At 40.6% G+C, this 24012-nt stretch overlaps 2 protein-coding genes across 3 annotated transcripts; both read right to left on the bottom strand.

Moving 5' to 3' along the window:
- Nucleotides 1–11252, bottom strand: rnf115b (ring finger protein 115b). Of its 2 annotated transcripts, XM_061760477.1 has the most exons (9): nt 10970–11245; nt 7209–7267; nt 7059–7116; nt 6761–6972; nt 6036–6104; nt 5827–5905; nt 4816–4909; nt 2503–2618; nt 1–484 (listed from the first exon to the last, which is right to left on the bottom strand). In XM_061760477.1, the coding sequence occupies exons 1-9, from the start codon at nt 11048–11050 to the stop codon at nt 359–361; spliced, it is 894 nt and encodes a 297-aa protein (XP_061616461.1). In that variant the 5' UTR covers nt 11051–11245; the 3' UTR covers nt 1–358. The 2 variants fall into 2 exon arrangements, with proteins under 2 accessions (XP_061616461.1, XP_061616463.1); XM_061760479.1 differs by lacking the exon at nt 6036–6104 and having other exon boundaries at nt 10970–11252.
- A 1562-nt stretch (nt 11253–12814) lies between these two features.
- scamp3 (secretory carrier membrane protein 3) lies at nt 12815–23828 on the bottom strand. Its single transcript, XM_061760476.1, has 9 exons — nt 23516–23828; nt 23182–23262; nt 19348–19470; nt 19115–19235; nt 17701–17829; nt 16234–16393; nt 15820–15921; nt 15571–15688; nt 12815–13614 (listed from the first exon to the last, which is right to left on the bottom strand). Exons 1-9 carry the CDS (start codon nt 23567–23569, stop codon nt 13465–13467), a joined length of 1038 nt encoding a protein of 345 aa, XP_061616460.1. The 5' UTR covers nt 23570–23828; the 3' UTR covers nt 12815–13464.
- Between the last annotated feature and the right edge of the window lie 184 nt (nt 23829–24012).

Raw genomic sequence — 24012 nt, 5'->3', positions numbered from 1 at the left:
TGAGGATCACAGTGATACACTTTAATAACAGCTTTATAAACAGAGGAGCCTGATGCTGATTCAGATCAAGTGTAGAAAATTAAGTCACTGTCTTTGTAACAGTGTTCGTGTAAAAGTGTCATTCCCCGGGAATTCAGTCAACTGGCAGCTTGGTGGTGACAAGTTCGGGACATCTGAATCAGCCACTGAGGAACCCACCAGAGTGCGGTAGCGTTTGCGGTCTTGTTAGCTTACTGCTGAGTGATTTAGTGCAGAGAAGAAAAATTAGGGCTCCTTGGCTAAAATGTGCAAGTGAAGTGACAGTTCAAGCTGCAAGTAATGACAATGATGGTCGCCACATAAGCGACGTTGCCACATCTCAGATGGCCTGCCTCCCCTGTTGCTCTGTCCTGATGGAGCGACCCTCTGGAGAGTGTGATGCGCGCAGGAGGAGGCTATTGTCGACGCCGTCAAGGCTTTTTCGGCACACTGGACAGGTATCATGCTGGAAGAGGGAAACAATCAGCAGTGTGAGCTTGGGAAGGCCGCTCAACTACAATAACGAGGTTAGCGTCAATGATAGTTCATAAAGATTCCTAACTACAAATGCATGGTAGTAGATGACCACAATGTTTCCGAGCAACCTTACTTGAAGTGTACAGGTGGGTAAGTAGCTTTTTCAGATATCTGGACTTTCGTTTATTTACTTTTCTGGCTTTTTACTTTTACTCTCCAAAGTTGAAAAGCACTATCAGTATTTTGTACTCCTTACTTTGTGAAAATGGGTTTGTTCAAAAAAAAGAGAAACCTTTTTTGAATTAAACTATTAAAGGGTTTTGCTTTCAGTTATCATTCGCTAATTAAGCATTTAAGCAATAAACGAGTGAAAGGGAAATAGCTTGTGTGCAGAGAATTTTTTTTACATTTCATTTCATGTTATTAAAATGGATATTGTATATAAGTGATAGTACAAATTTATTTTTACTTTTGTACTTAAGTACACTTCAGTCTTTTACTCAAGTACCCTATAGAGTTCAATCAGTATTTCTGCAGACCCCAATTCCAATCTAGTTGAGATGCAAAATGAGTGTTGTTGAAAGGAAAGGTGACGTAACATAGTGGTAAACACGCCCCTGTCCCAGGTTTTTTTTGGAACGTGCTGCAGGCATCAAATTAAAAAATGAGTGAATATTTTTAAAAAAACAAAAAAAAAACGATAAAGTTTATCAGTTTGAACATTAAATATCTTGTTTTTTTGTAGTGTGTTCAACTGAATATAGATTAAAAAGGATTTGCGAATCATTGTACTGTTTTCATTTACGTTTTACACAATGTCCTAACTTCTTTGGAATTGGCATTTGTACTTTTTATTTTATTTTTACACAAGTACATTTGCCACCTCTGTGTGATCAGGGACATTTTAGAACCCGCGGCCCTGGGTTCTCTCTGAGGGGCTTGTTTCCCTAGTCTCCAACGTAACTCGAAACCTGGATCTGCAGCATCAAAAGTTATTTAACAACATGAGGGACGCACAAACTCTGGAGCCTGGCATACAGAGACAACTGTTCACACTCACATTCACATCTATGGGCAATTAAGTAAGTCCATCCATCCATTTTCTGTACTGCTTCTCCTCACTAGGGTCGCGGGCGTGCTGGAGCCTATCCCAGCTATCTTCGGGCAGGAAGCGGGGTACACCCTGAACTGGTCGCCACCCAATCGCAGGGCACATAGAAACAAACAAGCATTCGCACTCACATTCACACCTATGGGCAATTTCGAGTCTTCAATCAACCTACCACGCATGTTTTTGTGAGGTGGGAGGAAACCGGAGTGCCCGGAGAAAACCCAGGCAGGCACGGGGAGTGTGTTTCAGGTGTGCTTACTTCAAATACATGCACAGGTGTCTCTCTAACGCAAATGTTGTCAATAAACCTATCAGAAGCTTCCAGAGAAATTACATCATCATCATCATCTGGGCTTCCAATTTGTTTAAAAGGCATAGTACTTTTACTGTATGTAAACGTCTGACTTAGCAAGAAGAAAGTGAGTACCGGTAGGTAAGAAAAGCCTTAAAAAAAGAATTCTTTCATTATTCTGGCATTTAGCAAATAGAAATTATTTTGGTAATCCTAATTGACCTAAAACAGGAAAAGTTTAGTCTGATTTAAAATAAAAAAAAACATGTCTTTTTATATAGTGTATGTAACTGACAACATCTGGTTTCAACTGTTTGTAAACCACGTTTTCTAAATGGATTGATCTACCAATCAAACTATTCAATCCAAGAATTTGTTATAACATCCACACTGAAGGATGCCTCAACATGAAGCAGAGAGTGGCATCACTCAAATAATAAGTGTCCTGTTTCCATGTTTTCCAAAGCTAAATCCTTACAGACTAAGCTCCCACCACTACATCAATATAGAGGGAAACCCAAATGTTTTCGGTACAGTATATGGCACCTATAAAAGGTCTTCACACCCTTGAGACCATTGAGCCAAAGTCAGTGGTCATCCTTACCAGCTTCAGCCATGGCACTATGCATTCACTGTGGAAGTAATGGAGGCAGGGGAGCTTCCGGGCAGATTCCCCTAATGAATACTCCTCCCTACAAATTGTACACTCCAATCTGCTCTCTGTGAGACAGGAACAGGAAGTAAGAGCTTTTGTTGATGAGAACAAGACAACAAGCAAAAAGATACCAGTCAGAACATTTTGAATGATTCGTCACAAAGATTCAAATGAAGGCCGCCAAATAATTTCGTTATCATTTTATGTTGCTGTGTTCAGTTAATACAGTGTCACTGAAGGTTCAATAGGCCTTGCATTCCTCGATGAAAGAGAATTGTCACCCGCTTTTTCTCTACAGTCAATAAGTCACAGTTTTTATGTTGCGCCAGCACAATACTTATTTGTTGTTATCTAGGTCACATCGGAGTGGAGTGGCATACTTTCAACTATCATTTGTCATCTCTGGCCATGCCGCTTGGCTAGTAGTCAGCAGCATATCAAGCCATTCACTTCTTTAGACATCGTGGCCATAGTTATGTTATTGGGTTTTCGTACAGCTCCAGTTGTGCATGTGCGCTGTGGAAACATCCAGCCAATTGCAAGGCACATACTTAAAAATACACAAAAATTCTAATTCACACCCATTGACAATTTTGAGTCTTCAATTAACCTAACATGCTTTTGGAATGTGGGAGGAAGCCATAGCACCCGGGGGGGGGGGGGGGGGGGGGGGGCTGAAAACTAGCAGCTTCTGGCAATAAAGAATTCTCAATCTAGTCTGTTTCAGTTATCATTAGCTAAATCTGCATTTTTTTTGTTACTCAGTTCATAATTTGAGCAAAGCAATGGAAACACTTTTTGTTACCATAAAGGTTGAACCAATGCGAGCTAGCGCTTGGTTAAAGGTCCCATGCCATACATTTTTTTTTAAATATATTTTTCAGAATTTTTTATGTCCCTCTATCAGGTTTGGTAGATAATTTGGGTTGGAAATGCCCAGAATGCCCTATTTCAATTCATTCTACTCGATATTCGATTCATATAAATAAGCGTTGCTCTTATCTGATCGCTGTTATTCTGAATTTAAATATTGAAAACAGCTTTGCTCTGATTGGTCCTCGGGGATATAACACGTCTTGTGGCGGCCAAGCGTTCATAGCGACGTCGCATTTGGATTCTTCTATGTAGGCTCACTCTCATTGTGAAGCAGAATCCATCAAGCTTTGGATTGTTGGCCCACAAATAGAGAAAGTGAGCTGAAAAGGGCCGTGGGTGAAACTAAAAAGAGGGGGTTATCGGCAGTAACCAGCCGACATTGTGCAGGCTCACCCAAATCACCCATTTTGCAACCCTTATGCCGTTTATTACCTTTTGCAGTCCATCGACAAACCGCATAGATGTCAAACTTAAAACATTTGCTGGATTTTGTTGGCATGGGACCTTGAAAAAAACTGACATAACATGATTTTTGTTTATTTAATCAGTATGGGCTAGTCAATAAAAAAAAAATGTGCGCACTTTTTTCTTGCTGCGCTAAGTTATTAAAACCAGTGTTCTATGTAAAAAAAAAAAAACAATAATAATCATTGTTTTCTTTCATATTAAGTACATTTCAGTCTGTACTTTTTTACTTTGACTAAAGTTCAGGAGTTGAACTAATTCTTATTTTACCAGATTCCTTTAACATAAGTATCTGTACTAATACTTAAGTACAGTGTGTGAGCACTTTTACCATTGCTGATATATTTGCATAAACTTGACTTAAAAACGTAGTGGAACTGGAAAAAGCTGCTGAATCTTGTTTTCAAGCTCTCACAGATGCAATTATGCACTGGCAAGGGTTTGGGGTTAAGGTTACAAAAAGATTCAGTCATAATTTTCCACATGACAACAACGGGTATAGAAGTACACCGTGGAAAAGAAATTATTATTAGAATAATATTATGAATAAATTATTATTATTATCATCAACAGAGTGCAGAAGCAAGATACATCATTCAAATTCTATACATTTATAGTGAGGGAAGATAGGAAAGCCAAGGAAAGGGGGAGCGGGGGGTCGGTGTAGAAACAAAGAATGAAGGCAGTGGAGATAGGAAGTTGACAGCAATTTTTGTTTTATTTTTATTTTTTCGCAAATGAGTGGCAAGATAAGTGAGGATGGCTTAAAAAGTTGAAAGTTTAAAAAAAAAAGAAACAGATGAATTCAATGAGAGTATAGCAGAAGAAAAAAACAGGATTCAAAGGAATAATGTCTTGTTAATTGTTATGAAGTAGATGACTTGTTGTGGATAAATACCAGTGCCATAATGGGATTCCCACCTGTTTGCTCTTGAGAAATGTAAACAGTCGGCAAGGATGAGATCATGTTCTTTTCGGCAGGGGGTGGACCTGTGTTCTCCAACTGTCCTAACAACTGGGATGACAACAAACTGGGTTGCAATGGTGATGTGATGATGTCAGAGAACAAGCTTTGCCTTTTAGCTGGATTTGCACGAACTTTAATGGTTCAAGAGACCCAAACTGATTTTTATTCCTCCCATGTGGCCCAGCTTGGACATCCGTCAGGACATTTGATGCATGAAAAAAAAATGCGGTGCATCAGAGCTCCTCAGATGCGAATTAGGTTTCAACTACTCAATCCATCCATTTTCTGTGCCGCTTATCCTCACAAGGGTCACGGGAGTGCTGGAGCCTATCCCAGCTATCATCGGGCAGGAGACGGGGTACATCTGCCAATGTGCAGTAAGTTAATGTGCCAATGGATGACAATGGCACAAACGTCTACGCCCAAACAACACACCCAGTGTGGGTCCTAGCTTGAATGGCACCCTTTGGCGTGCCACCTACATTTCCCATCGTTCCCCAAGACTCCCACGGCCCACCAGAGGGCAACTCGACAAGGGAGTGCAAGCTCCCCATACAAGCTGCAGTGATCAATGTTATGATGTCATCGCGCAATCGAAAACCATTTCACGTAGCGTCTTTTTATAAAATTTTGGGGCATGTTGCAGCACTTCAAATGCAGAGCACAAATGTGGCCTTTAGCCATTTACTGCAGGATCCAATGCTACTATCCTTCACGGCCTCACATATCCCAAGATTCATGGTGCGCCATTATTCAGTCCACGTTAAACCAGACATGTTAAACTTCATGGACCTTGAAAAGGTTACATTGCCGCCACAGGAACAGAACTCCGTCGTAAACAGTTTACTCACTGCTGCTTTCATTTCTGGAAAGGTGTACACTTGTCTACCATTCAAATGCATAAATGTAGAGGGAATTACGACTTGCACTGCAAGTCCACAAAGACAAAAAGTGTATAGTCTGACCTCTGTGATGACTGTATCCAGACCTCCCTGACCCCAGGCATAATCTGCAGGGTTTGAGTACAGCTGTAGCATGCTTGTTCTGACAGAGAAACAGAAAGTGAAGAGGAGAGTGGGGTCACTCCTTGTGAGATGAAATCAGGAGTAAATAATGTGATGTGAAAATATCTATATATTTTTATTTTTATTTTTTTTTAAAGGGGGTTGATTACAATGCAGCTGGTGAAGCGCCGGGGTTTGCGTTGGTCGTAAACAGGTTGGCCAAGTAGTGCTGCACAATCCTTGAGGGGGCAAAAACATCCTTATTGTTTTGTCAAATGAACAAATCAAATGACCCTTGCAGCTGATCTAAGGCAAATAAAGTCAACATTATCATGTTGATGTTTATATATGCAGCAAAGGTTTGTGAGCAATCATTCCAGATGAGTCAATGAAACAAATGTTGCAACGCTGTAAGGAATCAGCCGGTCGCTGTGGGCGGGGGCACATTTTGCCGCTCAAAACACGTTCATCCGCGTGGATGAACGCTACTTTGACAGGACGTGACAGAACTATATGCAAATGATAAAGACAGTTTTGATTTTGTTGTGATTGTCTTTCTACCTTTACCTCACTGTCAAGTGGCTGAAATAATCAATGTATACTTTGATTCAATTGTAGCAACCGTGAAGCTGCGTGGTTCCCAGCATCCATCACGCCATGCGATGCTGAACCGTTGCTGTCATAAGGATGTTAATCCTTATTGTTCAAGTTGGACGCCGCAGCTTCATATTCAGCGTGATGGTAAGTGGTTGTTTAAATTATTTGTTTTTATTAGTTTCTTTGCAACTCTTGTCAAAATATGTCTTTGCATGAAACCGGTCCGTGATGCCAAACAATTTGGGGACTGCTGCTCTAGTGCACTTAAGTTGATGATGTTGTGTACCATCTCACATACCCTTCCACTTCAGGCCTTTGTTCAGGCCGGTGTGACCCCTCCTCTCCGGGCAGAGATAGAACCTGTAGCTCTCTGACCTCAGCATTGCCCGCTGGCACTAAAGGAAGACGACTTTGAGCGCTAAGCAACCTCTCGCTGTCCTCCTGCTCTGACTCCGACGACGGCGGGTGCGACAGCAGAGCAGAGCGCTCCATGAACAACAGCTGCCATAACTTGTAGGGATACAACAGGAAACAGTGAATCAAAACTTTGGGGAAAAAGGAGTCGTCATATTGAAATAGAATTAGCAACGGATTACTTCTGAGTACAACGAGTTAGAGTCTTCGCTGGTGTCTGGCGTGTTGTTCTCCAGGAGTCTGGACATCATAGGAAAAATCAGGTTCAGTAGTGGAACCTTTTTTTTCTTTCTTAATTTAAACAGGAGCTCAATCCCAAAATGGTCCTGTACCTGGAGTCATCTTCCACCTCCTCAATAAAATCAGACTTGCACCTGGGGCAGACAAAATCCTTGGAGAGAAAAGAACATACTAAATTCCCCACAGCGATGTAAACATATTTCACTTGCAAGCATTGATCATTCAACTAATTAATTCCTTAAGAAAATGCATAGCCAACTCAAGTGCAAATTCTCTAATTAGGGGCAAGCCACAACATTTTGACCGCTTACAAAGAGCTCATTTGAAATTTTGACAGTCAGAGAGGTACAGTATTCATTTAACAATATGTCGATCATTGTGATCATAGTTCACAGTGGCAAACAACTGAATCGCATCATCCTACGTGAGAGTAAGAGCTATATTATACATTGTTCAATTGGTAGGTGTGTACTCTGTATTTTATTTTTGTCCACAAAAGTAGTTGTCTTTCGGATCCTTCCATTGGGAGTCGCCGCAGCATGTCACTCTTATTTTATTGATTGATTTAAAAAATGTACCAGATACCAGTCCTGATGCAACCCTCCCATTTCTGCAGGCTTCAGGCTTGGAATGGGCACCGGAAAGCCGAACCTTGCTTTGTGCACAGTAATGCTAAAAGAGAAAAATACCTTCCCCAAACTGCTCCCAAAAGAGACAGAAACATACAATTATCCAAAAAGTCAAAATAAAAGAGGACATATTATGGAAAATGTACTTTTTTATTGTTTGATAAATAAACTGTGGTGCCTCCAGATACGAGTGAGCCGATTTACTAGCTTTTTTGCTTTGACTTTAAGCTATAAGCGCTGTAAGGTTCCAGTAAACTTAACTCAACTCACTTCACTACAAGCAGCAGTTTGGCAGATAGTAAACTATTATTCAATAAAAATGCTTCAAGCTGTTTTAATGCCACTGCCAGTTGAAGTTTACCATCAAACCTAACACAAAACAAAGAGAATTACACTTATATATTAATTAATTCCCCCTTCTCAAATTATTATTATTATTTTTTTTGTATAGTTTCCCCTCTTTAATGTTTACGATAGTCAAACAAATGTAAATATCAGACAAAGATAACCCATGTAAACATAAAACGCAGTTTTTAAATGGTGATTTGTTTTTTTTTTATTCAGGGAAAAAGTCAATTCAAAGCTCCGTGAACCTTTGTGCAAAAGTGAATGCCCCCCTTGTTAAATCATGAATTAACTGTGGCTAATCCCATTTTTGGGGAAGCTGAGTTCATTTTCAATGACCACATCCGAGCCTGATTACCTCCAGACCTTCTCAGTCAAGAAATCACATAAACAAAACCTGTCTGACAAAATGAAGTTAGTCCAAAGATTATTATTATTATTTTTTTTATTTTTTTAAAGCTGCAACAAAATGCCACAAACCAAAGAAATTCAAGAACAGATGAGAAATAAAGTAATTGACATCCATCAATCTGCAAAGGGTTACAAACCTAGTTTTAAAGCTTTAGGATTCCAGCAAACTACAGTGAGAGCCATTATCCTCAAATGGAGAAAACATGAAACAGCGGTGAACCTTCCCAGGAGTGGCCAGCCTACAAAAAAATTACCCCGAGAGCAGAGCGACGACTCATCCAGGAGGTCACAAAGGAACCCAGGACAACATCTAAAGAACTGTAGGCCCCCTTTGCCTCAGCTAAGGTTTGTGTTCATGACTCAACAATAAGGAAGAGACTGGGCAAAAATGGCATCCATGGCAGAGTTCAAGGGTAAAAACCACTACTGGCCAAAAAGAACATAAAGGCCCGTCTTACTTTTGCATAAAAAAAAAATAAAAATAATCTGAATCATTCACAAGATTGTTTGGACAATATCCTATGGACTGACGAGATAAATGTTGAACATTTTGGAAAGTGTCTGTCTTGTTATATCAGCCGTAAATGTATTACAGCATTTCAAAAAAAGAACATCATACCAACAGTCAAAAATGGTGGTGGTAGTGTGATGATCTGGGGTTGCTTTCTCCTCCAGGACCTGGACAACTTGCTGTAATTGATGGAACCGTTCATTTTGCCGTTTACCATAAAATCATGAAGGAGAATGTTCGGTCGTCAGTTTATGACCTCAAACTGAAGCGCACTTGGGTTCTGCAGCAGGACAATGATCCGAAACACACCAGCAAGTCAACTTCCGAATGACTTGGGGAAAGAAAAAAAAAAATAATAATAATAAAAAGTTTCGGCACGGCGTTGTCAAAGTGAATCCGAATGAAATGCTGTGGCTAATCGGACATGGTTTTGCCGATGAAACACCGATATAGTGTTAATTTCTAATGAAACAGTAAATGCTGTTAAGTGCCCTGCAGAATGATGTCATTGCACTCGAGGGAACTCTGATTCCATTACAATCATCCATCCATCCGCTTATCCTCGCTTAGGTCGATCAAATATGCATTTGTTTTTTGTTTTTTTCCTGAGACGAAGACGTTGTGCCAGGTCTCGCGTGGCCGCGCGCAAACACCATCAACACTTACAACACCAGCGGTGACGAGCATGATATTTCTTTTACAGCAAAATCTCCTGCTGCTCTTACATCCCATCAGCAACAAGTGGAGATGGAGAACATCTTTTCATACCTTCTTAAATCCACCGGATATAACAACCAGAAGAGCATCCAAGAGAAAGTTTTGGGTGAGATTCAGCGTTTTCATGTTGAAAATTCCTCTCCGTATCGGTTAGGCCCTAATTAAGACATCTGGGAATATTTTTGACATAGAGACACACCTTTTCATACTCACATTCACACTGCATCTTGTTCGGCATAAGCGAGTTATTACTTTTCTCAACCCACTTACTTGTCACTAACATTATTGTCTACAGGGAGATCAAAACTGGGATTATTGAGCAAGCAATGATGTCATGGCAATACCGGGAGATCGTAACACTCGATTAAGCATCCAAAAGTGCTGATGTCATCCATCCCTATGCTGCTCACACCTCCCATGGGACATATTTGCACGGTCCATCATTTCTCGTTTGATGTGCAATTAAAATTACAGTTTTCAGCGAAACCCAACATGAATGTTTTTGGAACGCGGGCGGAAGCTGGGAGTACCCGGAGAAAACCCACGCAAGCCTGGGGAGGAACATCCGCACAGGAAGGCAGAGATTCGAACATCAGACCTCAGGACTGTGAGGGAAGCAGATGTTAAAACCTAGTCTACGTACTGCGGCCTGCAGTGCATTTCCACCCACTACAAACCACAATCACATTTGTGTAACGACACCTCTCTGACCGTAGCACTCAAATCAGAAAATGATGATGTTTTTAAAAAGACATTTGTCGATACAGCTCCTGTGACGGATCTCATGACATTGTTCAAGCGGTCATATCGTCATGGTCTGTAAATATGTTTTGAAGTGAGCGTCTGTTGGGGAAATGCGTGACTCACAATGCCCAGCCCCCAAGGCCCCCACCCCACCCCACCCCACCCCACCCCGTCCCGCGTGTCTGGTTTACAACATGATGCAAGTAGCGACAACTGGACACCGGAGTAGCCTTCTAAATATGGCCATGCAAGTGTATCACCAAAGATGTTGACATGTCTCGTGCATAAACGCAAGCACCAAACAGTTCACCCAAGTAAAAAAAAATTGTACATTTAGAAATGCTCTTAGCTGAAGAAAGTATACAGGCTACTAGTGTTACATTTAGATCAGCCAACTTTAACGTCAATCGCAAAGCATGATTGCACATGGAAGTGTATCTAAAAAGGAAAACAAGAAATGCATGTCATAAGGTCTTATCAACTCCAAATAACTTGCCGGGAGTAAGGGTTGCGTTTCACGCTTGCAGCAGTGACAGAAGAAGCGGTGCTGAAGTGTAGCCGCGGCGGCCTCCGCCATGTTCCCGTCGAGGCGCACAGCCCGTGCGTGCGGATGTCCTTATATGTCCTTATAAGTCAGCGCAGCAAACACAGCAACGAGACCGTTCGCGTCACAGTCGTTTCCACGTGATAACCTGACGTCTACTGTCCTGTGTCACAGCCGGACACGTGCAAACAAAAATGCTCATTTGTCTGTCGGCATACATGTTCTGCAGGTGCGCGTTGTTTCAAACTCAACTGTAGCACGCGTGAGTGACGTCATTGCGACATCATTGCCTCGTACTGGAGGCATCGATCTTGCTCCTCTCTAAAAAGCTTTAAACCACGTGCAAGTGGAAATGTGAAGGGAGCATATGGTGTATTTTAATTGGAGAGAAAGATTTTGGCTGGTTATTTATGATCGTTTTATGTTGTGTGATTTATGTTTTGATTTGTGCAGTTTGTTGTACACGTGTTCATTTGTACTTGCTTTTATTTAATTGCCTTGCTTTCCTCTTCCACCTGCAGCCAGGTCGGCATTGTGGAAAAACAACAACAATTGCCTTACCTGGATAAGTAAAGGTTCAACAAAACAAACAAAGAGATAACACACCAGCAATAAATGGACAGCTCGTGTAAGCAATGCGTCTCAAGTGCGGCAGGTGTCGCCAAAAAGAGCACAACATAGTACCCGCAGCGTGGTTGTCGGCACATCTGCCACACAGTCCAGAGGTGCTGGGTTCGAATCTCGGCTCAGCCTCCCCTGTGTGGTGCTTGCGTGGACGTTCTCCAGGTGACCCAGTTTGCCCCCACAATCCCAAAACATGCACGTTAGGTTATTTGAAAACTAACATGCATGTTTTTTGACGCTGCTCCTTTCTTTAATCCTGCCCACAAAACATGCACATCAAAACATCAAAAGTCCAATATTTGTTTCCCCCCCTAGATTAGATTGCTTTTGCTACATTATTTTCAATCCATTGTATTCATTCATCTTGTTAAGCAATTGGTCAATTGCCTCATCTTGAAAAATATATTTTAAAAAATTATAATGTTACATACAGTATACATTATGTAGCAATCCTATTAACTGTGTAAATTGTCACCAAGTGATTTAAAATAATATTTTTTTTTAAATGAGAATGTAATATTCTATTTTTATAGTATAGGTGGTATTTGATATATTTTGACTTTTTTTTTTTTTTTTACACACATGACCAGGTCCGTCTGTCCATCAAATGTAGCCCTCAAGCACAAGTACTGCTTTGGTGCACTCTGAAACTTTTCTGTAGGTTTGAATGGGAGTGTGAATATGTCGATATGTGGCCTGCGATTGGCTGGTGACCAGTCCAGGGTGTACCCCGCTTTCTCACCCAAAGTTAGCTGGGATAGGCTGCAGCTCACCCATGAATCTAATGAGGAAAAGCCCTAGAGAAAATGGATGGAAGGCTAGTTGGGTCTCTATATAGAGTTTCTGCCCATCATCAAGTCATGAATTCAAACAACCTCAAAAAATATTTTGCTCTCTGCCCATTTCTACAAATTTTGTTTCAGCCTCACTCTTACGTTACAGGGAATGTAAACGGAGACAATATGGTTAAACGACCCAGAGGTGGCTTTACGCAAGCACCCTTCATTTGCAGTCTGGACTCTGAGGGGTGAATGTCTGCTGTGAAGGGAGCAGAGTCTCCAGAAGCCTCCAATGGCACCATAAACAGTCACATGGACTTTTTGATTGAATCCATTACATTGTTATTCATCACAAACAATAACTAAATCAATGACTGCGGTAGACTCAAAGGTATGCATGTCAATATACTTGTATTAAAACAAAGACGAGTCATAACAACAAGATGCACCAACATAACGATACGACAAACAACATATATTCATTTCTTACAGTGTGTGAGAATTTTTGGCAACAACGTAACTAGGCATTCTCGTTTGGAATTGTTAGTTTTATACAACAAAAAAAGCATTTGGTACAAGTTGAAAAATTAGGCTTTAGGTGTTTAAATGGAGACATTTTAGCATGAGCTCATAAACAAATGGCCTTAATTCGATGGTTGCAACCGCATCAACCTCATTAAGAATGGAAGCGATCACGGCTAGTGCGGCTCCAACATTGTAAATTTGGCACTCTTGTTTCTAAAAGCCTTTGCCCTGTATTCACTCAAACCTTCACAGAGCCAATGAATGTAACGCCAGCTGTATGAATCAACACTTATAAATGTTGACTTCTTATTAAACACTTCCAAATAACCATTTATACACATTATGTAACCCCATGGTCTCATGCACTTGTTTAGTTTCCTCTGGGTAATTACAGAAACTCATGTACGTCACCCATTGAAATCTAATCGCCGGTGGGAAAATCAATATCCGCCTGATCCTTTATCAGACTGAAGGCCTTCACTCAAACTTACCCACCCCAAACTACCGAGTCCCTCTTAATCAGCGGGGTGACGTGAAGGCCCCTTGAGCAGCATTGGCAGCAGCGTTGGCAGTAGCTTGGCGGACGGCCTGATTAGCCATGACTCCAGTGGCGAACTCGGCCTGGGCCTTTTGAAAACTGGCATCGGTCTGCCTGTAAAGACCATGGACCTGCACAGGGAAAGACAATACGTTATTGGCTACATTTTCTTGGACAGCAGTAACTTAGTTCTTTATTTATTTCGTATTCTAAATGAAGTACCATGCACAGTCCAAATAGCGTCTCGACATTGCATTCAAGTGAGTTTCATGCTCAAATCACGCACATCTCAAATAATCTTTCCCTATTGAAATGAATGAAAATGCCATTAATTAGTTCCAGCCCCCCCCAAAAAAACATAAGAAAAATGTTTTTAACATATATATTTTAATAAGGAAAATAGCACTCTACATAACGTGTCAAACTCATGGCACGGGGGCCAGATCCAGCCCACCACATCATGTTATGTGGCCCGCAAAAGCAAATCATGTGCGCCAACTTCCATGATTCTTCCTAAAATCTGTACTAAAATTTCAAAATGTCATATGTAATAAATTATTATGTTGAGATATTTAAAGCATTTTTTGTTACCAAAACCCTTTTTACAGAAACTTGAACAACAGTTAAATTATTATCCTTGACTTCAGATTTCAAAAGTAGTTATCCATCAATTTGTTGTGCATATGTAATAACATGAGGCAGGTAAACAATTAAATGGTTTTACAGTCATAACAGGCCTTTGAGGAAAAACTAGAATGTGGCAGTGACAAAAATTAGCTCGACACCCCTGCGCTACATAATTGTACTTTATTAAAAACATACAGTAACAACATAATTCAATAGAATGCAGAGGAAAAACACTGGATCATTATTTCATGCTTTAATTCATTGTGCTGCTGATTCTGGTGTGCACACCAGGTGGCAATTTAATACATACAGACTTACAACATGTAGATTTGACAACGGCGTTGACCAAACTGCAGTAATATTTCTTATTTTTCGCAGAGGATAAAGAATATTTGGCTGTAAGTGTTGTTATAGGCTCTGTCTGCATTTGCTTCTATTGTTTGTGTTAAAATAGAAGTTGTTTAACGGTTTATAACAACCACGAAACCGGTGCTAGTTTCATTAGCCCGTCAATGGCGGTTCTCATTATGTGTTAACATTAAGCTAGCAGACACTTCACCTCATTTTTGGAGAATTGTTCACCGTCTGCTGCTTGTTGTGAAGTTTGTTTGCCACCAGCTAGCAATCGTATATCCACGTTTTGTCCAAAATTCAAGACAAAAGCAACCGAGCAATGGCTCAAAAATCTCGTAAATTGGGTCATTTGTAAGTCGAGGTACCACTGTATAACTATTTAAAAGGTGCAAGCATTAAACAAGCCCTTAGACCCCCTTTTTTCATGGCAAAACCTCAATAAGATCAAACTTTGACCCCATGCTCTGCCCACATTAGATGTCATAGGCAAAAAAAAAAAAAAAAAAAAGCTTTGCAATTCATCCCCATCTATCTAGGATACCGGCTATACTGATGAATGTAAAACACTTTCTTCACTAATAAAACAATTTCTTCATCAAACCTCATAAAAGGTTGTGGAGGTCTTCTATGGGTCCCAAAATTATTGCGCAAAATGTTTGAAAACTGCTCAGCTTTATAGATTATTCGAGACATGGAATGAACACCTAATACAAGTTCTCTCTCATCCATTTTCTATTCGACTTAGTCACATTAGGGTTGCTGATGAGCTGCAGCCTATTCCAGCTGACTTTGGGCCAGAAGCAGGGCACACTCTGGACTGGTCGCCAGCCAATGGCAGAGCAAATATAAAAACTATTCACACTCGCATTCACATTTATGGAGAATTGGGAGTCTTCAATGAACCCAACATGCATATTTTTGTAATAATAATAATAATAACAACAACAACAATGAGAATAATGGGTGAGTTTATCTTTTCATGGTTTCAATAAATCCCAGAGACATTGAAGACTAACGTTTGCCCTGGGGTAAAACTTCAGTTACACCAGTTTCTGTGATATTCCATTAGGTGCAAAAACATATGCTGTATGTTCTTCAATGGTTACCTTCTTCAGCATGAACACCCCAATTGCAGCCTGGGCAGTAAAAAGGATGGCGTTCATCATGGTGATTGCGCCGACAGCGACACTTCGTTTGAGAGCAGACAAGCTCACGATCCATCCACTGAGAGAGAACGACAAGAAGAAAGAAGATGTAGTGATACAGTAAAAAAGACGCGAGGAATGAACATTTAAATGTACATATTTTTTTTTAAATTAAGTATATACACTAACCATAGTGCTCAGAGTCATTACCTGAACCCCCATCCAGGGATGCCAATTGTCATGATGACGTAAACAACCACTTGAGCAAAGAAAACAAAGAAGAAGACGAAGAAGTTGAAGGAGCTGTCACTCCTAGAGGGGACACAGAACAGAATTGTTGTAAAAGCAACAAAGATAGTTATAGTTTACTATTGCAAGAATGTAAAGAAACTAAATTGCTTGCTTGTATGTGATTTTTATGGTGCAAATAAACCCAAATCCCTAACAGTTTCATTATGTTTTGAGTGACAATGAAGTTATAAAAGATCTGTCTCATCTAAAAAAATAATAATAATAATTTTAAAAAATTGTTCAAGACATTTAAAAGGGCAGATGAAGGTAATTAAACATCATTGTCATCCATTACCCAAATGAGAACCGTTTCCCTTAAAATGGAGGTTGCACCTGAAGGCTTTGTACGCGGGCCGATACCAGCAGACGAAGGAGCATGGTGTGAAGAGAAGCGCCCAGAGGATGGCAAGACCCAGACCAACACCAACGGATGTGTCGATGCAGAACATGGCCAGTGAGGAGATCAGGTTGAAGAGCAGAGTTCCAGTGCCGACTGCACATTGACAACAACAACAAAGAAAAGACCGCACAAAAAAGGATGAGTAAGATTGGTAAAATTGTTTAAACATTTGTTTGTTTGTTTTTTTTAAAGTACTGTCGCGGCAAAATTATTTGCAATAACATCATACATTTTGAGCAATATCTATGCAAAAGACATCACCGGCTAGCTGCCACATTAAGTGGTACCAAAAGGTAGAATGTTTAATTTTGTACATTGCTTTAGAGGTTCCCTTCTTTTTTCACATTTAACAGTTATTATGTTAAAAATTGAGACGCGTGAGACATTTCACGTAAAACATTTTCTGGACAGTTAATACATTAGTGTTCATTCCAACAGTTTCACCACGGAACGGGTTCATTCCATTCCAGTGGAAGAGCCATCGCTGAGTTAATCTTTTGCCTTACGTTGCGAGCCAAAATTTGAAACATGAGCGAGCTCAAGATACTCTGATGCTCGAGTAAAGCGGGCGACCGACAGTCACTAATACAGTTTACTGAACGGGGCAAACACACAAATGCAAAATAAAAACACTCGAGGGAGCATGGAGGAGACGCTCAAAGTCGCAAAACCCCACTGACTCGTTAAATCACTCACTAGGCATGCCAATTTTGTGACTTGCAGCTTAAATAGCTTATCTTAATTCAGCTTTATAAAACCCTTTTATTTTCTTTGCATTGGCTTGTATTATGATTTATCATGTTTTTATATTTAACAATAATGTGCTATTTAACTGTATTTAAAACCCATTAAAAAAAAATATCTGTTCGTGGAGGCTGGAACAGGTAAATGGCATTTCAATTCATTTGCAAAAGAATGATTTGACTTACAAGTAAACTGAGTTACGAGTGCAGTCACTGAACGAATGAAACTCGTAAGTCAATGTACCGCTGTATTTCCTCTGAGACTATTTGTTTTGACATCTGAACAAATCCGAAAATCCCTCTGTGAGGAGTTTGCATGTTGCCCATGTGTCTGGGGTGGGTTTTCGCCATCTTCTTAGCACATTCCAAATGCATGCATGCAGGTTAACTGAAGACTAGAATTCCCCAAAGGTGTGAAATTGTGAATGTGTGACTGCCCCCTTTATGCTGTGATTAACTGGTGACCAGCGCATTGTTTACCCTGCCTCCCACCGAAAGTCAGCTCGGACAGGCTACAACTCACCCGTGAAACTGAACCGGATAAGCGCTAAAAGTGACTTGTGCTCTGGACTCACCTGCATACTTGAGTTACAAAACATCCCATCACTGATTGTTAACAAGTTAATAGGTGCAATAGTAAAAATATGAGAAACTCACACAACCAAAAGTAGTACATGATGGTGACGGTACGCTGGAAGCGCTGGCTAATCTCCACATTGATGTCCTGGTAGAAGCATGGACCAACGGGACAGAATGAAGGCAGGGGAGGCCAGTTATTCTGACGGGCTGAAGCGGAGCACAAAAATGGAACCCGTTATTTTCCAAATGAAAGTGTCCTTGGGAGAAGGGAATATACTTTATAGAGATGGCAGGTTTTGTAATTTTGTAAGGTTTTGTAACTAGGCATCACTTGAGAGCCATAAGATACATTTCTCGAGTCCATGTTCAGAGACAGACAGAAAAAAGTAGAGACTACACAGTATATGACTATTACCATTTGGAAGCGGGCACATTATCTCTATCCTATCTTGTTACTGGACGATACAGTGGAAGGAAAAAGTATGTGAACCCTTTGGAATTTCGTACATTTCTGCAGAAATAAATCATAAAATGTAGTCTGATCCTCATCTAAATCAAAAGAATAAACAAGTCTGCTAAACTAATAGCACACAATTACATGTTTTCATATTTGTATCCAGCAAAACATAACTATTCACAGGACAGGAAGGAAAAAGTAAGTGAGCCCTTGGATTTCATAACGAGTTGGAACCTCTTTCGGCAGCAGTAACCTCAACCAAACGTTTCCTGTAGTTGCAGATCAGACGTGGACAATAATCGAGATTAATTTTGGATCAATCCTTTTTACAAAGCTGATGCAGTTCGGCAAGATTACTGGGATGTCTGGTGTGAAAGGCTCTCGAGGTCATCCCACAGATCGAATCGAGATTGAGGTCAGGACTTCGACTGGGCCACTCCAGAACCTGTATTTTCCCCTTCTGAAACCATTCTGTTGTTGATTTGCTTCTGTTTTGGATCATTTTCCTGGTGCAACACCCACCGTCTTTTAAGCTTTAACAGTTGGATAGATTCTGCAAGGCACACCCATACTATAATAGGCATGGTACACATCAGGGAACCCTTCTCTACAAGAGACAATTCTGAACTGGTGTGTTTTCTCGTGGCCAGAGCAGCTTTCAGCCACATGCCCAATCTTTTCTCATCGATAGGACTCCAGGTTGGCTCACACCTGACTCTGATTAGCTTGTGGAGAATCCGTAGCCTCGAGGTACATTTGCTTTTCCTCCCTGTCCTTTTAATGTTTACGTTACTTTCAATAAAATTATGAAAACAGTTGTTTGAGTGGTATTAGTTTAAGCAGACTGTGTTTATTCTTGTGATTTACAAGACCAGATTATATTTTATGACCAATTTATGTAGAAATTTAAGATACTCCAAAGACTTTACATACTTTTTTTTCCCCACCCAGTGTATCCCTAAAACATTCATAATTAATAAAACCTTATTTATTATTAGATCTGTGAATTTTTCCTTGAACCCCTCCCTGTCTTACAGGCTCCAGGCCCCAAGCTATGAGACTCCAGTTCCCGCTCTCTCCTTTCCAGCTCCTGCGCCTTCCTCTCAAGCTCTTCTTGCTTTTTCATCAACTCTGTTGTGGTGGCATTTACTGAAGTCTGAACGAGAAAAAAATAAGTAAATATATATATATATCATAAAAGAATTAAAATAAATTATTTCAAATGTTGTTTCTGTGGAACCCACAAGAGGTGAGTATGTCAGTTCTACCTGGGAGTTGTGGGTGTTATAGGAGCCATAGTTGCGAGGCTCAGTAGGTGTTGTCCGGCTGGGTGGGGTCTGTGCAGGCACAGATGGAGCAGAGGGAGAGGTGGCTTCATATGGTGGTGGAGGCTAAAATACAAAAGGGTAAAGAATTTAGTCATACTACTTATTCGAATGGCGCACAGGTTTGGTGGAGCACTGACCTTCAAAAAGGTTTAATTAAATCTGGTAATAAGGAAGTGTATATGGAGGATGCCTTGAAAACATGGGAAGTGACGTGCTGCAGGGTTGAACTTTAGAAACAAAACTATTATTCTCCAACAATAAAGATACGCCTGTGCTTTTACAATGAAGAATTTTGAATGTACACATTCAAGCAACTTGTGCAAAAACGTCCATATACTGTACACAAACAGCTGACACTGTATGTACAATATCCCATAATGACAAAAGTAAAAACATTTTCAGGCATTTGCGTAAATTCATTAAAACAAAATTAACATTCAAACATAATGGGTACATAAGCATTCACACCCTTTGCTACGACACTCAAATTTAAGCTCCGGTGCATCTGATTTCCACTGATCATCCTTGAGATGCTTCTACAACTTGAGTGGACTCCACCTGTGGTAAATTCAGTTGATTGGACATCGTTTGGAATGGCACACACCTGTCTATAGAAGGTCTCATAGTTGGCAGTGCATATCAGAGCAGAAACCAAGCAATGAAGTCTAAGGAGTTGTCTGCAGACCTCCGAGACCGGATTGTGTCAAGGCACAAATCTGGGGATGGATACAAAAGAATTTCAGCAGCAATGAAGGTCCCGAAAAGCACTGTGGTCTCCATTTTTCAGAAATGGGAGATGTACGGAACCACCAGGACCCTTCCTTGATCTGGCCGTGCCATCAAGCTGAGTAACCGGGGAAGAAGGTCTTTGATCAGAGAGGTGAACAAGAACCCTATGGTCACTAAGGCGGAGCTCCAGTGTTCCCTTGCAGAGATAAGAGAAATCTTCCAGGTCGTCTACCATTGCTAACACACAGCACCAATCAGGCCTTTATGGTAGAGTGGCCAGGCGGAAGCCACTTCTCAAAAAGGCACATGGCAGCCCGCTTGGAGTTTGCCAAAAGGCACCTTAAGGATTCTCAGACCTGCAGAAACAGAATTCTCAGGGCTGATGGACATAACAGAACATTTTTGCCTGAATTGCAAGCGTCAAATCTGGAGAAGAAGCAGCACTTCTCATCACCTGGCTAACATAATCCTTACTGTGAAGCATGGTGGTGGTAGCATTATGCTGTGGGGCTGTGTTTCTGCTTCAGGAACTGAGAGACTAGTCCGCAGAGAGGGTAAGATGACAGCTGCCAAATATAGAGAAATTCTTCAAGAGAACTTGCTCCAGAGTGCTCTGGAACACAGACCAGGGCGTTGATTCACCTTCCAACACAACAATGGCCCAAAGCACACAGCCAAGATAGAGGAGTGGCTTCAGGAGCAGCCTGTGAATGTCCTCGAGTGGCCCAGCCAGAACCCGGACTTGAATCTAATCGAACAGGTCTGGAAAGACCTAAAAATGGCTGTCCACCGACCCTGCCCTTCCGACCCGACTGACCTTGAGAGGATCTGCAGAGAAGAATGGGAGAAAATGCCCCAAAACCGGTGTGCCAAGCTCATAGAGAAATACCCAAGAAGACTTGAGGCTGTGATTGCTGCCAAAGGTGCTTCAACAAAATATTAAGCAAAGGACATGAATACATATCTACTATTATGTTTAAATGTTTACATTTTCAATACATTTGCACAGCTGTCTGAAAATGTGTTTTTACGTTGTCATTATGGGATATTTTATGTTGATTTTTTAAAAAGAAAACTATACTCAAATCAGCTTTAGAATAAGCCGAGAAACACAGAAAAATGTGGAAATGTTTTATATTGATGTTATTATTTGTACTCTCTTTTGTGGCCCTTGAGTACCGTAATATCAATCCTCTATATGTGTTACGCATATAGAAGAATTGACAATAAAAGCACCTTGAAACTTGAACCTGTAAAGGTGAAGGGGTGTGACTACTTTCTGGTGCATTGTATGTATCATGATATCCATCCTCATTCTCCATACTAACCACGATCATAGTAATCTCAGTGCACTAGGGATGAAGGTTTACCGATAAACCATGGTTTAAAAAAAAAAAAAAAAAAAGGGGGGGGGGGGGGGAATGCTATTACAGTTACAAATTGTAATTATTGTCATGTTTTATATGGGAAGAAGTTTATTGTCTCTGAAAAAAACGTTAATTTTTAAACGTATAAAACAAAAACACAGGTGAATGTTTTCATAATGCCAGCAGATCAGTTTTAAACCTCTGCCCGTTTCCTTTCTGTTCCGGTGCTTGCTCATTCCTACAGCTGACGGGAGGCAAGCACAGACCCAAATTGTTTCTTAGCAACAAGCTTAAAAAGGAATGCAAAAGTATAGAATAGTCGTAATATGCATCATTTTCAGAACAAAAACAATGCACTGGTCTAATGGCTTTCTGCTTGTACAAGTACATAACAGGAAAGGTCCAAAAAATTGGGAGGTGTTGGGAATGGGGATAAAGCTTAATACACAGCCAATCGAATGAAACAATAATGTACCTACTGCTTCCAGTCATAGTGAGAAAGGTACGTTAATAACTATAGCCAGAGTAATGATCAGATCATGGTGTGTTAACAATGTTAATAATCCACATTGCTTATCTAAAAGATAAGATTCACATATACTCACTGCGACCACATTAGGTTAACCTACCTGCACAATCTAATTTGATCTATTACAAGAGCTGAATCAATAACTCTGCCTTGACACAGAAGATAATTATTATGTTGATCGACACTATCAAAGCAATATGAATTTACTTTACAATTCAATTACTGTGTTGCAGTGTAAAGAATACACTATTGTAATAGTGTTTTCTAATGTGCTGTATTTGTATTTACCATATTCATATGAAAGGGAGGAAATATAAGAAACATCCATCAAGCATGATGCAGTGCAGTTCCACTGCCAACTATGACAATGGTAATTCGATTATGCAGGTGTACCAAATGTGGCGGCTGGTGCTTGTACTTTATGTACAGTAGTACTTACGGTACTGTACTGAACTGTGTAAACACCTTAGGTCTGTCATTTCCCTGTTAAGTGAATTACCTTTTTTCCACAGTGTCATTTTGGCATAGTCCAGTAAAAAAAAAAGTAGCACGGATATAGTTAGCAACATTTCACACAAAAAAAAAAAAAAACAGAAACAATTTCCCCAAAACTCTGTCGAGGGCTGGTGCATGGGCTAAGCAAGAAGCCATCAATTGTTGGTAAGGATCTGGATCTACCCCCCCCCCCCCCCAAAAAAAACCTAATTAAAAAAAAATGGCACTGCCTGTCTGTTTGAATGTCATCCTCCATGTACAGTAATTAGTCTACTCCATGAATACACAAACATGTAAAACACCAATACAACATTACAGATGTTTGTAAAAGTTCCGCCTTGTGGGAGGTCTGCACTGCACTGGGTAAAACTGAAGTTATATACTGGATATATTGCTTAAGCAAAAATACAGTTGAATTTGGGTGACATATTTCACTGTATCTTTAATGAATCGATAAAACATACAAATGGTAATTCTTGAATTACACTACTAACATCCAGGTTTTCCACGATATTCTAATTTATTGAGATGCACACGTAGTCTTTTGAAGGGGAACTAAGCTTTTCCCCAAGCAGAATAAATAGTAAAGCCTAATACGATGGCTCCCTTTAATCAGTTTGTAACCAGATAATCAGCTAACCCGAAATGTCGTACCTCAACTGTGCCCTCAAATGGGTTGTACAGGTCCAGTGTGGCGTAGCCCGTGTTGCTGCTGTGTTGAGTAACTGCTGGGTCCTGAGTACAAAAAAAAAATAAAAAATAAAAGTGCTTACTTAGAACAATAACGGTAACCGAACCGCTGTACTGTGCTGTCTTAGTATGTTTATCACGAAAGGAAGCGAAAGTGGGGCGAACAGTTCAGCAAAGAAAACTCGTGGTGTCACATGATGAGCGACAACACGCCAGCCTATGACTTGCCACCCACTCGAGTGTCGGCTTTTTTGGAGCATTTTTTTTTAAAAAATTTTTTTTGCCACACGTCACTCACCTGGAAAGGGTTCTGGTCGTCCAGTGGCTCAGGAAAGCTGGTGTATTTTGACATAATGGCAACTAAATAAGACCTCACGTCAAAGTGTCGGTACGGTAAATGGAGTCAGCTTCTTTGAAACGAAACAAACAGGCCATGCGGCTAGCTAGCCATTCAGTCACATTGCAATTTGAACGACGGTTGAACGTAACCACACTCTCTCAAACACACACACACACACACACATAGGTAAGAAGCTGTCGGTGTATTTTCTTCTTTCGGTTAGCCGAATGTATCCGTTAGTTTTCCCGGCAGGAGAGCAGAACGTCATACAGGAAGTAATGAGCCAAAGTCATGGTCATGTGACCAATGACCACTGCGGCGAGAAAAAAAAAACCAACAACAACAAAACGAGACAGCTCGAGGGGGCGCGGTCGCGTCTCTTCGGATCTGCCATTTGCTTGAAAACCGCGATAAACAAGATTCATTGGTGGACGTTTTATGATGATTAAGACTAT

The sequence above is a fragment of the Phyllopteryx taeniolatus genome, chromosome 21, assembly GCF_024500385.1.
Source record: "Phyllopteryx taeniolatus isolate TA_2022b chromosome 21, UOR_Ptae_1.2, whole genome shotgun sequence".
Lineage (NCBI taxonomy): Eukaryota > Metazoa > Chordata > Actinopteri > Syngnathiformes > Syngnathidae > Phyllopteryx > Phyllopteryx taeniolatus.
This window is presented reverse-complemented; position numbering and strand designations above follow the sequence as displayed.